At 44.0% G+C, this 16,930-nt stretch overlaps 1 protein-coding gene across 18 annotated transcripts in view; it reads right to left on the reverse strand.

Annotated features, from left to right (window-relative positions):
- ankhd1 (ankyrin repeat and KH domain containing 1) overlaps window positions 1–16,930 on the reverse strand; it is a 193,796-nt gene that overhangs the window by 15,527 nt on the left and 161,339 nt on the right. For 13 of the 18 annotated variants that reach the window (XM_070878321.1, XM_070878317.1, XM_070878322.1 and 10 more), the window contains 5 exons: window positions 16,041–16,206; window positions 15,486–15,936; window positions 15,230–15,385; window positions 12,379–12,543; window positions 595–2,240 (listed from right to left, as the gene is read on the reverse strand). In XM_070878321.1, coding sequence (XP_070734422.1) covers window positions 595–2,240; window positions 12,379–12,543; window positions 15,230–15,385; window positions 15,486–15,936; window positions 16,041–16,206 — 2,584 coding nt within the window. The remainder of the gene's footprint in view (window positions 1–594; window positions 2,241–12,378; window positions 12,544–15,229; window positions 15,386–15,485; window positions 15,937–16,040; window positions 16,207–16,930) is intronic. The other 5 variants (XM_070878328.1, XM_070878323.1, XM_070878329.1 and 2 more) reach the window with 1 other exon arrangement.

Below are 16,930 nucleotides of genomic sequence, written 5' to 3' on the forward strand. Positions count from 1 at the left end.
CACCTCGCCCCGCCCCGCCCCCCCCTCCCCATTGTCCAATAGTGAGGGAAGGAAGTGAAGTAGCTTGAATTAATAACTTTATATTTCTACAAATCTTGCAACTTAAGATCCAATTTTGATACAGCTCAACAACAAAAAAGGGACACAGGCCACTGAGGACTGCAAACAGATCATTTACCAGCCTCTCGGCCTAAAAATGGTAACTATGCCGCTAGCATTGTCAAAGATCAATTCCTATAATTGAAGAGTTTATCAGTTCCTAAGCAGGACATTAAGTGGAACCTCACAAAGAAGTGAGATAGTCTATCTCAAAGGGGGGTTGGGGAGAAATGAAATTGTTCCCCTTGCCCCAAACAGTCCTGCCTTGCTGGTTGAACCTGCATTGAGAGAAGCCCCTGAAAAAGGGTAGGTGCAAAAGAAAGCAGATGAGAGAGAGAAATATTTAGCAAATTATTTGGCAAAAGTTCAGAATTTAAAAAGTTATTACACAATGCTATTCATAAAAGTTGTATAATCAGCATCATCAAAACTAATAAGGACAACCATTTAATAAACAAATATATTTAGGTAATTTACATCTACCGTTCATCTCACCTGTGGGGCTTGAAGTCACCCTTTGTGAAGGTGGCCTGAAACCAGGAGCCTTGGAATTATCATGAGGAAGTACTGCGTCTAATTGTCCAAGTACAGAACTGCCCATGTAGTTAGAATGTCCACTAAACGTTGGATCTTGTGTTGGCCTCGAAGGCAGTGGACAACTTCCCCACACGTGATTTGCTGACACCTGGGTATTGTCGAAGAAACTGTTGAAAGGGCTGAAGAGGGCTGCAGAGCCAAAATTTGGAGGCAAGGATTTGCTTCCTGGGTTTGCGTGGATCTGAGAAACATTCAGCATGCCAAGTGCAGATGAAAGCTGCATAGGAGAAGGTACGCCATGCTGCTTCATAGGATCTTGGGTAGAAACCATTGGAACTGGGTTTGGGACAAAAACAGATTGTGGCTCTTGCTGGACTAGAGGATAGAAAGGAGCACCAGGTTGTATTCTGTGAGATACTTGAGAGGCTGCAGCTAACTGAGGTAAAGTGTTGTTGGTCTGAACATTAGGGCAAGCTGACATAGTAACTGGGCGAGAAGATGCTAGACTGCTTGGGGCCACTAATCCATGATCTGGATTTGAAATATAAGGCTTCGGCAAAGTAGGTCGAATATCAGAAGAACTACGGCATGGAATTTGTGGCAGAATGCTGGGCAGTGAAGAGGTCGGTTGTATTCCTATAACTCCAGAATTACTGTTGACTGAAGAGCTGCTGCAGACATTTGAAAGTGCACATTGGCTTCCTGCAGGCTGTTCTGTGGTGGTCACCTCTTCCTTCACAGTGGAGGTGGTGAATGGCTCATTCTTAGTCAATGACATAGACTGTTGAGAAGGCTGTGCAACAAGTGGTGGAGGGGTTGGTGGAGTAGGAGGTTGACCATTGCTCACTGATACAGTTGAACTTGTGGGCAGTGAGCAAGAACTGCTCGTCACAGCTGAAGTCACTGATATCATGGCGTTCGTTTTATTGACCGAGGTGAAGAGTTGTTTTCTAACCGATGATGCAGTTGGGCTGCTTGTGACACACAGAGACTGTGTGGTGAAAGTAGGAGAACTCACAGCCACAGAAGGCGAGTTGATAGAAGCTGAACTACCACCGTCAGGATGAATAGCATTGCTACCTTGGTTATTTAGACGAGTTGTGTTATGTTTCGGTGAACTGTTGGCACTTCCAGGACTTACAGGCCTTACTGGGAAAGGACCCCAAGTGTTTGGTGATGGAGAGAAGGTTCCTCCAAAGTGTGCCATGGGTAACCGAGGGTGCCGAATCTGCTGGATAGTTTGAGCAGCCAGCAAAGCATGTGCTAACTGCGGATGTGAATAAGCCAAAGGAAGCGAGACTGAAAATGTAGGACGCATATTGTTTGATACAATGTTTTTACCAGGTTTGTTAATGGATTGTAATGATGTGGATGATGGTGCAGACAGCGAAGCTGCTGCAGAGGAAGACATCATTGAAACGGTTATTCGGTTTCCTGCAGTTGTAGTGCTAGCTGTAGTTGTGGCAGCTGTAGACCCCATTCTTGTGTTGGCTGTGACACTTTTGATATGATTCCGAGGAATCAAATCTTCCAGTTCCTTTGCAGGATCCTGAATTAGTGCATTGATCAGCTGCACTGCATGTCTCGTTGATTCTGTTCCTCCTCTGTAAAGAGTACAATGTAAAGTTTCACCATGAGACACATTTTTGTTTAGATTTCTGTTGATTTAGACTTGTAGCTAAAATCACAAGGTTCCGTATATATACTCAATTCACTGGCTAAGTAGAATTGACTTAATTAAACCAGACAGTACAGACATTTCTGATTCTGTTCGACACAAGACTAGGATCAATAACCTAAACTCTCACAAATGTGCCTTGAACTGCACAACCAATACTGTTGACAGCATAATTACTGAGAAAGACACAATATAACAAAATTGCAATATTTTTGTGATCAACAAATCTTTATTTTGTTATAAATGTTAACTTTTAGATCTGGATTGAAGAAATATTCAAGTCAGGGATTGAAACTAATTCAAGTACTTGATCAAACTGTTGCAAAATGCTAAAAATATTTGAGTTTGTGTAGTAGGATCAACTTTATCAAAGCAGTAGAAAGGGAACATAGCAACATTTTAGGAAGCCTTAATACAGTAGTTCTAAAAGTAATTAACATATGTTGTGCAAACTACAATTGCTACAGCAAGCCTAATTCCTATAAACTAAATCAAAAAGTTCATGTTTTCTTTTCAAATACCATAAATCTAGGTTTAAAGTCAACAAATCTCAACCCTTGGAAAAGGAAGAATGAGCAGTGTTGGTTTCAAGACCACTGCTCCTTTAAGACCAAACTGAGTCATCCCATCATGCAACCACTGTTCTCTATATAGCTCCTTCCCAGCATTTCTTTAGCTCTTTTCAGCTAGAATGTCAAAACCAGAAAATTTTGGGGATCTAAAATATTATCAAACTGGACTTCTCTTGGAAGTGAACAGACTTTTATATATTTAAAAAAAAATTTAAAATTAAAAAAAATTTTTTTTTTATAAAGTGCAGCAATTTTAAGATGCGTCCAAAAAGTCAAAAATGTGGCCTTTTGACAAGTCCCAAAGAATATTCAAGATCAGGTTATGCTTTTGTGAGGTTAACTGAATATGTTCAGAGGTACCTTACAGCTAGCTCAAATGCATGCAGAACATTTTATCACTTAGCAAAATCACTACATTCTGAAGAGCTCTTTTTAAATGCACACAAAATAAGATATTAAATAACCATAAAATCTACACTTAATCAGATTTGAGCATCACTAGCAATATGTATAGGTTTAAGATTAATTCTAGTTTTGCATTGAATTTTTATTTTAATCCTACGAGCATTAGAAAGGACAGTGACCACTGGGAATTGGTATTTAGATAATTACTTTTCAGTATTGGTGGGACCGAGGGAAATCAAATCAGTGCCTGCCTACAAAAGTGGCCAGAAAATGCTTGGAAAACAAATATTCAGAATATTATATAAAAGACAAAGAATGACAATAAATGAAACCCTGTCAGATTTTCTAGATTTAGCTATCTATTGTGTGAAGAGAATGAAAATTATTTGATTAATGCCCATATTTAGACAATTTGTGGTCAGTTATTTGAAGCTGCGTATGCAGAAACTATGAGCTTTTTCAGCCATACTTTCCTCAGCTTTCTTGAAGACCTGATAGAGGTCTTCAAGATTATGAAAGGGGTTGATAGGTTAGGTATACAGATGATGTTTCCATTTGTGGGAGGACCAGAACTAGCGGCTATAAATTATATTATATTTAATAATAAATCACTAAGTCACGAATAAATCCAATAGAGAATTCAGGAGGAGCAGCCAGCGGCAGTCGGAGGGGCCCATAAAAGGGGAGCGGCCACAGGAGCAACCAGTAGGAGTTCGAGGAGCGGCCCATAAAAGGGTGTGATCGTCGGGGTGCAGCTAGCGGGTGTTCGAGGAGCTAGCTGGTGCAGGTGCAGGGGCAGAAGGTAAACAAAGAAGTAAAAAGAAATTGAACTGTGACGTCACAGCCAAGCGGATAAGTGATTGGCTGGTGGATTGGTGAGTATTTGATCTTTTTCTTCTTTTCTCATCAGTAGGAAACCTTTGACATTGTTGCCAAATTAAGTCAATCCAAGGGTTAAGTCATGGCAGGAGAGCCCAGACCAGTTACATGCTCCTCCTGTGTTATGTGGGAAATCAGGGACGCTACCAGTGTCCCTGACTACTATAGGTGCAGGAAGTGTGTCCAGCTGCAGCTCCTGACAGACTGAATTGCAGCACTGGAGCTGTGCATGGACTCACTCTGGAGCATCCTCGATGCTGAGGATGTCGTGAATAGCACGTTTAGTGAGTTGGTCACACCGCAGGTAAAGGTTACTCGGGTAGATAGGGAATAAGTGACCATCAGGCAGAGCAATGGAAGGAAGGTAGTGCAGGGGTTCCCTGTGATCATCTCCCTCCAAAACAGATACAGCGTTTTGGGTACTGTTGGGGGAGATGACTCATCAGGGGAAGATGACTCATCAGGGGAAGGCAGCAGCAGCCAAGTTCATGGTACCATGGGTGACTCTGCTGCACAGGAGGGCAGGAAAAAGAGTGGGAGAGCTAAAGTGATAGGGGATTCTATTGTAAGGGGAACAGATAGGCAATTCTGCGGCCGCAAACTAGACTCCAGGATGGTATGTTGCCTCGCTGGTGCAAGGGTCAAGGATGTCTCGGAGCGGCTGCAGCGCATTTTGGAGGGGGAGGGGGAACAGCCAGTTGTCGTTGTACATATAGGTACCAACGATACAGGTAAAAAACAGGATGAAGTCCTACAAGCTGAATTTAGGGAGCTAGGAGTTAAATTAAAAAGTAGGATCTCAAAAGGTAGTAATCTCAAGATTGCTACCAGTGCCACATGTTAGTCAGAGTAGGAATTGCAGGATAGTTCAGATGAATACGTGGCTTGAGGAATGGTGTAAGGAGGAGGGATTCAAATTCCTGGGGCATTGGAATCGGTTCTGGGGGAGGTGGGACCAGTACAAACCGGACGGTCTGCACCTGGGCAGGACCGGAAGCTATGCCCTAGGCAGATTGTTTGCTGTTGGGGAGGGGTTAAACTAATATGGCAAGGGGATGGGAACCTATGCAGGGAGGCAGAGGGAAGTAAAAAGGGAGCAGAAGCAAAAGGTAGGAAGGAGAAAAGCAAGAGTGGAGGGCAGAGAAATCAAGGGCAAAAATCAAAAAGGGCCACATTACAACATAATTCTAAAAGGAAAAAGAGCGTTAAAAAAAACAAGCGTGAGGGCTCTCAGTCTCAATGCGAGGAGCATTCGTAATAAGGTGGACGAATTAACTGCGCAGGTAGATGTGTGAATAGAAAAAGATTAGTGAAGACTAATCTTGCAGTCAGAATCAGGTGAATTCATAATGGGGAACAAGGAAGTGGCAGACCAATTGAACAAATACTCACTAAGGAAGACACGAATAACCTCCCGAAAATACTAGGGGACCGAGAGTCAAGCGCGAAGGAGGAATTGAGGGAAATCCTTATTAGCCAGGAAATGGTGTTAGGGAAACTGATGGGACTGAAGGCCGATAAATCCCCAGAGGCTGATAGTCTGCATCCCAGAGTACTTAAGGAAGTGGCCCTAGAAATAGTAGATGCATTGGTGGTCATTTTTCAAAATTCCATGGGCTCTGGATCAGCACCTATGGATTGGAGGGTAGCTAATGTAACCCTCCTTTAAAAAAAAAAAAGAGGGAGAGAAAACAGGGAACTATAGACCTGTTAGCCTGACATCGGTGGTGGGGAAAATGCTGGAATCAATTATTAAAGATGTAATAGCAGCGCATTTGGAAAGCAGTGACAGGATCGGCATGCAGGTGCAGCAGGCGGTTAAGAAAGCAAATGGCATGTTGGCCTTCATAGCAAGGGGATTTGAGTACAGGGGCAGGGAGGTGTTGCTACAGTTGTACAGGGCATTGGTGAGGCCACATCTGGAGTATTGTGTACAGTTTTGGTCTCCTAACCTGAGGAAGGACATTCTTGCTATTGAGGGAGTGCAGCGAAGGTTCACCCCCGGGATGGCGGGACTGACCTATCAAGAAAGACTGGATCAACTGGGCTTGTATTCACTGGAGTTCAGAAGAATGAGAGGGGACCTCATAGAAACATTTAAAATTCTGACGGGGTTAGACAGGTTAGATGCAGGAAGAATGTTCCCAATGTTGGGGAAGTCCAGAACCAGAGGTCACAGTCTAAGGATAAGGGGTAAGCCATTTAGGACCGAGATGCGGAGGAACTTCTTCACCCAGAGAGTGGTGAACCTGTGGAATTCTCTACCACAGAAAGTTGTTGAGGCCAATTCACTAAATATATTCAAAAAGGAGTTAGATGAGGTCCTTACTACTAGGGGGATCAAGGGGTATGGCGAGAAAGCAGGAATGGGGTACTGAAGTTGAATATTCAGCCATGAACTGATTGAATGGCGGTGCAGGCTGGAAGGGCCGAATGGCCTACTCCTGCACCTATTTTCTATGTTTCTATGTTTCTATAAGTCAACATGGATTTATGAAAGGGAAATCATGCTTGACAAATCTTCTTTTTGTGAGGATGTAACTAGTAGAGTGGATAAGGGAGAACCAGTGGATGTGGTGTATTTGGACTTTCAAAAGGCTTTTAACAAGAGATTAGTGTGCAAAATTAAGGCACGTTATTGGGGGTAATATATTGACATGGATAGAGAACTGGTTGACAGACAGGAAGCAAAGAATGGGAATAAACGGGTCCTTTTCAGAATGGCAGGCAGTGACAAGTGGGGTGACGCAAGGTTCAGTGCTGCGACCTCTGCTATTTACAATATACATTAATGATTTGGACGAAGGAATTGAATGTAATATCTCCAAGTTTGCAGATGACACTTAGCTAGGTGGCAGTGTGAGCTGTGAGGAGGATACTAAAAGGCTGCAGAGTGACTTGGACAGGTTAGGTGAATGGGCAAATGCATGGCAGATGCAATATAATGTGGATACATGTGAGGTTATCCACTTTGGTGGCAAAAACAGGAAGGCAGACTATTTGAATGGCGACAGATTAGTAAAAGGGGAGGTGCAACGAGACCTGGGTGTCATGGTACATCAGTCACTAAAGGTAGGCATGCAGGTACAGCAGGCAGTAAAGAAAGCAAATGGCATACTGGCCTTCATAGCGAGAGGATTTGAGTATTGGAGGAGGGAGGTCCTACTGAAGTTATACAGGGCCTTGGTGAGACCACACCTTGAGTATTGTGTGCAGTTTTGGTTTCCTAATCTGAGGAAGGATGTGCTTGCTATTGAGGGAGTGCAGCGAAGGTTCACCAGACTAATTCCCGGGATGGCAGGACTGACATATCAAGAAAGACTGGATCGGCTAGGCTTATATTCACTGGAATTTACAAGAATGAGAGGGGATCTCATAGAAACATATAAAATTATTACAGGACTGAACAGGTTAGATGCAGGAAGAATGTTCCCAACGTTGGGGAAGTCCAGAACCAGCGGTCACAGTCTAAGGATAAGGGGTAAGTCATATAGGACCGAGATCAGGAGAAACTTTTTCACCCAGAGAGTGGTGAACCTGTGGAATTTTCTACCACAGAAAGTTGTTGAGTTCAGTTCGTTGGATATATTCAAGAGGGAGTTAGATGTGGCCCTTATGGCTAAGAGGATCAGGAGTTATGGAGAGAAGGCAGGAGTGGGGTACTGAAGTTGCATGATCAGCCATGATCATATTGAACGGTGGTATAGGCTCGAAGGGCCAAATGGCCTGCTCCTGCACCTATTTTTTATGTTTCTATGATTTTTTTTACTGAGAGTGGTTAGAATGTGGAACTCGCTAACACAGGGAGCAGTTGAGGCGAATAGCATAGATGCATTCAAGAGGAGGCTAGAATAGCATGAGGGAGAAACGAATAAAAGGATATGTTGACAGGATAAGATGAAGGGTGGGAGGAGGCTCGTGTGGAGCATAAACACTGGCATGGACCTGTTGAGCCGAATGGCCTGTTTCGGTGCTGTAAATATTTTGTAATACTTTCCTGTGCAATATTTCAGGCCACCGTGTTCAGATTTGATACCATACGAGTAAAGAAAATATTAGTCCCAAAGCAAAATACACAACTATCATAAATGATGGTTTGCTAGCCAGAACATTGAGAAAATAAAAATCAATTTGGAGCTCAAACTTAAAATACCATTTGGGAATAGGCTCAAGAGAAAAACCCCACTGGGTGACCTGGGGGGGGGGGGGCGGGAGGAGAAGGAGAAAGAGGAATTTTTAAAAATTATTTGTTCCTGGGATGTAGGCGTCACTGGCAAGTCCAGTATTTCGTGATGGTGCTAAGGTGCCTTCTTGAACCGCTGCAGTCCTTGTCGTGAAGGTACTCCCACAGTGCTATTAGGGAGGGAGTTTCAGGATTTTGACCAAAAACAATGAAGGAACGGTGATATAGTTCCAAGTCAGGATGGTGTATAACTTGGAGGGGAACTTGTAGGTGGTGTTCCCATGCGCCTGCTGCCCTTGTCCTTCTAGCTGGGAGAGGTCACGGGTTTAGGAGGTGCTGCCGAAGATGCCTAGCAAGTTACTGCAGTGCATCCTGTAGATGGTACACACTGCAGCTACGGTGCGCCAGAGGTGCAGGGAGTGAATGTTTAAGGTAGTGGATGGGGTGCTTGTTGGAGATAGTCATTGCCTGGCACTTGTGGCACGAATGTCACTTGCCACTTATAAGCCCAAGCCTGAATGTCATCCAGGTCTTGTTGCATTCGGGCATGGACTGCTTCATTATCTGAGGGGGGATGAATGGAACTGAACACTCTGCAATCATCAGCAAACATCCCCACTTCTGACCTTATAAAGGAGGGAAGATCATTGATGAACCTGGTTGGGCCTAGGACACTGCACTGAGGAACTCCTGCAGCGATGTCCTGGTGCTGCGATGATTGTCCTCCAACAACCACAACCCTCCTCCTATGTGCTAGGTATCACTCCAGCCAGCAAAGAGTTTTCCCCCTGATTCCCATTGACTTCAATTTTACTAGGGTTCCTTGATGCCACTGTCAAATAATTGACACTAAAAATGACTTTGCAGGAACAAATTTGAAAACTATGCTTCTGATTTTTATTGCAAAACAAACGTACTCAAGTGAGGGGAATAAATATTTAATTTTGAAGTGGGCTTCAGTGCCTTTACAGAAAGATTTTTTGCATTTGTTCTCAGGATGTAGAGAACACTGGCACGGCTGTATTTATTGCACATCACTAGTTGCCCAGAGAAGGTGGCAGTGGGATAGTGATTATTTTTTACAACGGAGTGGCTTACTGGGCCAATTCAGAGCGCATTGAAAGTCAACCACGTAGCAAGGGACTGTAGTCACGTGAACCAAAGCAGTTAGCCGGAGCAGGTTCCATTCCCTGAAAGACAATATTTAGGGTTTTTCAATGTTAAGAGTCTTCTTGTGACAGTGCACAAATTACCAGGTTTATTGAATTTAGTTTCACAACTTGCCGTGGTAGGATTTGAATTCATGACATCTGGGTTGCTAATCCAGTACCATAACTGCACCACCGATGACCTGCTTCTCTTTATCCGACATGATTTAAGAGTCCCAACTGACAATGAGCATGAAGCACTAGGATCAGCAACGAGAACAAGGAACATTACAGGTCCACTCAATGGGCCCAAGTTTCGGCCTGAGTTGCTCCTGATTTTTTGGAGCAACTGGTGTAGAACGGATTATCTTAGAAATTCAAATTCTCGGCATTTAGTTTGCTCCAGTTCTAGTCAGTTAGCAGTTTCACTTTGGAACAGAATTTTTTTTTCAAAAGGGGGGTGTCCGGCCACTTAGGCCTGTTTTCAAAATTTCGGCAGTGAAAACTTACTCCAAACTAACTTAGAATAGAGTAAGTGAAGATTTTTGTACGCTGGAAAAAACCTTGTCTACACTTTAGAAAATCAGGCATAGGTTACAAATCAGACATCAGGCGTAGGGAATGGGGATTGGGGGGGGGGGGGGCGGAGTTTAAAGGGAAGTTTACAAACATTAAACACTTCAGTTTTACAAATAAAGAGCCATCATCAATAATAAATGATAAAAACATCAATAAAATCAAAAAAATTACTAAGAAATAATTAAAAAAAAAACATTTTCTACTTACCGACTGCAGCACCGGGAGCCCTCCAACAGCATGCTGGGATGCCCCCCCCCCCCCACCCACAGTGTGTCTCTGTGTGTGTCTCTGTCTCTCTCTCTCTCTCTCTGTCTGTCTCTCTCTCTGTGTGTGTGTCTCTGTCTGTCTCTATCGCTCTCTGTCTGTCTCTATCGCTCTCTGTCTCTCTCTATCGCTCTCTGTCTCTCTCTATCGCTCTCTGTCTGTGTGTCTCTCTATCGCTCTCTGTCTGTGTGTCTCTCTATCGCTCTCTGTCTGTGTGTCTCTCTATCGCTCTCTGTCTGTGTGTCTCTCTATCTCTCTCTCTGTCTGTGTGTCTCTCTATCTCTCTCTCTGTCTGTGTGTCTCTCTATCTCTCTGTCTGTGTGTCTCTCTATCTCTCTCTCTGTCTGTGTGTCTCTCTATCTCTCTCTCTGTCTGTGTGTCTCTCTATCTCTCTCTCTGTCTGTGTGTCTCTCTATCTCTCTCTCTGTCTGTGTGTCTCTCTATCTCTCTCTCTGTCTGTGTGTCTCTCTATCTCTCTCTCTGTCTGTGTGTCTCTCTATCTCTCTCTCTGTCTGTGTGTCTCTCTATCTCTCTCGCTGTCTGTGTGTCTCTCTATCTCTCTCGCTGTCTGTGTGTGTCTCTATCTCTCTCTCTGTCTGTGTCTGTCTCTATCTCTCTCTCTGTCTGTGTCTGTCTCTATCTCTCTCTGTGTCTGTGTCTGTCTCTATCTCTCTCTGTGTCTGTGTGTGTTTCTCTGATAGTAAGGGAAGGGGGTGGGGGCAAGGAGAAGGGGGTGGGGGCAAAGGAGATGGGGGTGGGGGCAAAGGAGATGGGGGTGGGGGCAAAGGAGATGGGGGTGGGGGCAAAGGAGATGGGGGTGGGGGCAAAGGAGATGGGGGTGGGGGCAAAGGAGATGGGGGTGGGGGCAAAGGAGATGGGGGTGGGGGCAAAGGAGATGGGGGTGGGGGCAAAGGAGATGGGGTGGGGGCAAAGGAGATGGGGGTGGGGGCAAAGGAGATGGGGGTGGGGGCAAAGAGAAAGGAGATGGGCAGGGGGGGTAGGAGAAAGGAGATGGGCAGGGGGGGTAGGAGAAAGGAGATGGGCGGGGGGGAAGGAGAAAGGAGATGGGGGATTAGGAGAAAGTAGAAGGGGGGGAGGCTGAACGGGCCGGGCCCAAGACTTTGGGCAGGGCCCGTCCCCAGAACCAGATTTACAGGTAGGTGGCGTTGGGTCAGGTCGGGTCCGGGGTCGGGAGCGCGGGTTGGGTCGGGGGAAGCGTGGGTCGGGGTCGGGAGCGCGTGTCGGAGACGGTCCAGGGTGGGGGGCGGGGCGGGTGGCGGTCTGGAGCACGCGACAGGTTAGGGGCAGGGAGGTCAGGTTGGGTCGGATCCGGGTTTGGGGGGTGGGGGGGAGGGCGCCGGGTGCGCGGGTCGGGTCGGGGGGTGGTGGGAGGGAGGTTGGTTCGGGTCGGGGGGGGGGGGGGGGGGGGAGCGCGGGTCGGGTCCGGTCCGGGGGCGGGGGGGGGGGAGCAGGAGTCGGGTCGGTGTCGCGGTCGGGTCCGGGGGCGGGGGAGCGGGAGTCCAGTCGGGTCGGGAGGAAGCAGGAGCTGGGCGTGGGAGGCAGCCTTATGCACGCAGCCCCAGTGAGGCCATTCGGCCAGGGCTAGGGGCTGCATGCTTCGGGCCCCTCCCATACAGTTTTGGGCGCCTGCAGCTACTGCACATGCGCGCCCACTGTAGCGCGCATGTGCAGAGGTCTCGGCACTGTTTTTAGCGCAGGGACCTAGCTCCACCTCCCACAGCTCGTGCTGCGCCGCGCCGAGGGCCAGAGGACCAGCAGGGAGCCGGAGAATCTGGAAGTTTTTTTTAGGCGCACTTTGTCGCGCGAAGAACGGGCGTCCAGGTCGGGGCTGTGCCGTTCTAGGCGCGGCCCGAAACTTGGGCCCAACGTAACAAAAATAGGTCAAAAATGGACCAGTTGTACTCGTGCAGGTCTCTTCCAGTTGAAAGGCTACATTTGACTTATCTCCAGCAAAAAGACTCTCCGCTGGGACAAACTGAATGATTTGCCCCTTTTAATTAAAGGTCCAGTTACCTTATTGTGATCATTCTTTCTCCATTCTTGTCTTTTTGCTTGTCAACATCAATGTGTGCACCAGTAACATCTTGGATGGCAGTTATATTGCATCCCCCTCTTCCCATTATCCTTGATACAACCGACGCTGGCACGGATAATTTCTTTGACCTGGTTAAAGCAACTCTATATAAAAATCATAAAATTCTCAATATATATTATTTCAATTTTGAATTTTCCACACACAAATCCCCGCCCCCCCCGCCCCCAAAGACAGTAACACATGCTGGGCTGTGGTGCCAAAGGCACCTGCAGCCATTTGGCAACATATTCCAAGCAACATTCTTCTTATGTAAATCTGAACCAAGAGTACCAGCAGATTATTCAAATATGGAAAACATCATAACTAAGCTATGTCTTACACAATATTCACATTTTCCAGACAGGCCACTAGATAATAATCAGAGTGGAAACCCTGGTTGGTTTTAACCCCAAGACCAGGAAGCTGAGGCCAAGTTGTGGCACTTTTAATAATGCCATGCCCGAGGATCAGCCATCAAACAATGACCATGGGGTGAAGCTGAACCGTACTGGCATGTATGGCTCCAGACACTGCAATTGCTTTACTAAGACATTGGTAGGGCTGTGCCTCATTACTATGAATGAAGGTGAAACAAACATCCACAGCGTGGACTGGTTTCTAGTTAACCAATCTTTCAATTTCAGCTCAAAACAGCAGCCTATCTACTGGTTTTTGAATTAACGATCATAATGAAAACAAAGCCCATTTGAATACATGGTATAGATCTATTATCTAGAAGAAAAAATGATTTATCCGATTAGTGTGCAATCCAACACATGTTCAAAGCTTTTCTCTTTGCTTGTGTATTTGTCTAGCATTTTTTTTAATCCCAAGTGGAAACCAAGTCAGATTATTTTGTTAGTACCCTGTAGTAAATTTCAGCTCCATTTATATACATGGTTGATTTGGCAACAGTGAGTTTTTCAAGCAAATCAAGAAAGTCTTGTTGCAGTATTTTAGGGTTGAGCCATCTTGCATTGGGGGAGGGCATCTCTGCAAATTGCATTCTAACTGTGTGAATGCCTTGTTGGAAGCTCCTTGCAACACCACAACATTTTCCCTGGTGTCATGGATATCAAAAATTCAACACAACGTGTTTGCAAAAAGAAAACAAGACTTATGGTCATAACTTTGGAAACAATAGCCACCTCTCCACCCCACACACACACCTCACTAGAATCTTTTTACCCATACATTAGATGAATAGGGAATATTTAGAGTGTCCAAAGGGAAAAACGTAAAACAAACTGTTGCAATTTTGATATATTTGCAATATTTGTTTAACTAAACTACCTGCATCCATAAAATCGTGGCAGACCACCAGATGGAATCAGCAATGGCACATGCCATGTGCAATGTTACAAGCTGGATTTTTCCACAGCATAGCATGCGTCAAGGTTTGACAGACCGACTTTTATAAACCTGCATGAAATTTACCATCTCAAAGAACAATAGAAATTCTTATTTTTGGCCTTTCAGATAGCTTTACATCATTGTAACAATATGCAAGCATTTAAAAAAATATTGTATTATTAGGGTCACTACTATATTAAGAGAAAAACACATTCCTGGAGATCTTGAAAGAAATCTTTCCCTGTTCAGTATATAGTACACCACTTTGTGTGGAGAGTCAAGCAGACTATGTACTCAAATTAAGTAAGTATTTCTACCTTAAAATTTGGGCCCCAACATATGGCTACCGTCCCAAACAGAGCCATCTCCTGTTCATTCTCAGGTTGCAGGAAAGCTGGGATGATGTCCTAATGCCTTCAAAAACAATTAACACACTCATACCTCAATGTAAGCAGTGAGACTGCTTAGCCATTGAGAATTATGGAGGAAAAAATAATTTCCAGACAGATTCCAACCCTTCCCCACCAGTTATTAAAACTCCCATTTGGGCTATATAATCTTATAGATGAAGATGCATATGACAAAAAAGTAGCAACAAGGCAGGAAGAATTACTTGGCAATAAACCAACTGCATCAATGTAGGTCACAGGTTTGTAAAAAGTGGCCCACAAGGTCAGCTTTCTATCCATCTGGGGCCATGCATACTGTATCCATAAGGCAGGTCAACAGGTTACTGGTACGCTATCCCTTTTCCCATGGCTTGGGAATGTCACATTATTTTATTTTTCTGTTTTTGTTGACTTCCTTTAACACACTTTCTATTGGTATACAAGAAAACAGTGTGTGCCAATATAGCACTGTTTTCCTTTGGGAAATGAGGGCAGAAGGTCGCAAACATGACTTGAAAACCTCTGGGTTACATGTCGCATCTGTTCACATAATTAAGAGACAATTTAAATTGATTTCATGGTCAAATTAATCACTCAAATTCTGTCACTTAAAACCTGCATGTATATGTGGGAAGAATTAAGTAGATTTGGGTTTTTTTTTATAAAGAGAGGAAGTGGGGAGCATGAATTTTCTCTAACAAAATATATAAATTATTATAACAATACAAGTACAGGTTGAACCTCCCTTATCCGGGACTCCCTTATCCGGCACCACCCCTCGTCCGGCACCATTCCCGGCCGCTCCGACATGAACAAATTGAAGTTCTTCCTCACTGCCAACTCCTGCAATTGCTGGCTTGACCCCACGCTCCACCGCCCCACCCCCCACCCACGATCTCTGCGCACTCTACCATCCAATTTAATGTGACCTCCCCTTGTCCGGCAAAATCCCTTATCCAGCACAGGCCAGGTCCTGAGTGCCGGATAAGAGAGGTTCAACCTGTATATTGAAATATACGACACTAATCCATAAAATTTCTTTAGTTACCTTCGTACAACTTCTTTCCAGCCATCTTCCCTCTTTTGACCTCGCTTTGGACTGGTTAAATTCATCTTGCCATTTGGGGAGGACAACGGCAGTGAAGTTGATTTGTGAGCTGTAGATAGCGAACTGGAATTTGTTTCATTGGTGCCATCGTGCAGTCTATAAGATAAGCACACATCATTAATGGGAGAAAATGCCAACAGAAACATAAAACTATTACTGTAAAACAACCAATGCCAGTACACAATGTTAATCTCACCTTGTATGATTTGGAGTCTCTGAGATGGAAGTATTAGACTTTTCATTTCTTGTAGGGTATAATTTCTGGTCACTAAAGTTGTGGAAGTCAGCAATTACGTTGAGCTCTTGGCTTTTACCGCCACTACTGCACTCACTATTGCAGTCTGTACTGTCAACGTTATCAGAATCACTGTTCCCTCCTGCACCACCGCCTCTCGGTTCCCCATTTATTTTATTTTTATCTGCCTTCTGTTGGGCTATAGACATATGCTGATCTTCTAGAATTATTTGAACACTTTGAGAGGAATCTTTAGTTTTGTTTTTCTTGTTTTTCCTGTTAGTACTTGGTGTGGTTACAACATTGGCTCTCTTTTTCCCATAAGCACTGGTAAAGGTGGCTGAAGTTGCAGAAATACCAATAGTGGTAGTTGTAGTTGCACTGGGAGGTTCTATAGGCACAACTTCTTCATCTGTGGAAGAACAGAAAATACATTAGCTCAATTGCTTTAAAAAAAAAAAGAGAATCACAGAATGACCATGTTTACAGTACACAATTAAAATCAAAATGACTTGCCTTCAAACCTATCTTTTTCTGGAGTTTGCTGCTTTTCTGAATTCTCCTTAACTCTGGCTTCTTCCTCCTCCTGTTTCCGCTTCTGCTCTTCTTTCTTCTTCTTTCTTTTTTCCTTTCTTTTTTCCCTTTTTGCTGCAAGAGCTAGTTTTCGGCTTTCTTCCCTTGACTATAACAAAGACAGAATTAATTTATGCATCAATCATGAAGAATAAAACATGCATGCTTTCATTACCATTTGTTTTAAATCTAAGTGTAGCAAAAAACAGAATGCCATTACTTTAGGATGCCCACTTTAAAACCAAAGTTTCAAGTTACAATTATAAAACTACTATTCCCCTAAAGCAAGAGCATGGAAATCTATAACAAGGTGTGAAAGTAGAAGATAAAACAATAGATTAGATTTTCTAATTGTAATGCAGATGGGAACCCATTCACTTTAAATGGATTATCATTAGAATCAGAAAACCTAGGCTAAAGTTTCTCTCAAAACTATTTTGACAATTTTGGTAGATCTAAAAGCCGTCCAAAGTTTAACATTTAAAAAAAAACAATCTATCAATATTTATTTATTCATGACCAAGTCCTTTTATGAATTATCCCTATATCAGATCAACTTTCACATAAATCCTTCCCTTAAGAAAAAAAGAATGGAAAACTATGGCTTTACCTGTTTCTCGGTCTCATTTCCCCATACCTTACACTTCATGTATATACATTTCAATATGGCCGTTCTTATTCTTTGAACAGTTCGCCTCTTCCCATATATACAAATGAACTAACAACCATCAAAAAGGGCAAAGTCAAAGGTTACTTGAAGATTTCATTTTTGCAGTAGCCCTGCAAGCCAATAATTTTCCCCGCGTTAGATACAAGGTCACATTCTGGACCTC

The sequence above is a fragment of the Pristiophorus japonicus genome, chromosome 4 (assembly GCF_044704955.1).
Source record: "Pristiophorus japonicus isolate sPriJap1 chromosome 4, sPriJap1.hap1, whole genome shotgun sequence".
Lineage (NCBI taxonomy): Eukaryota > Metazoa > Chordata > Chondrichthyes > Pristiophoridae > Pristiophorus > Pristiophorus japonicus.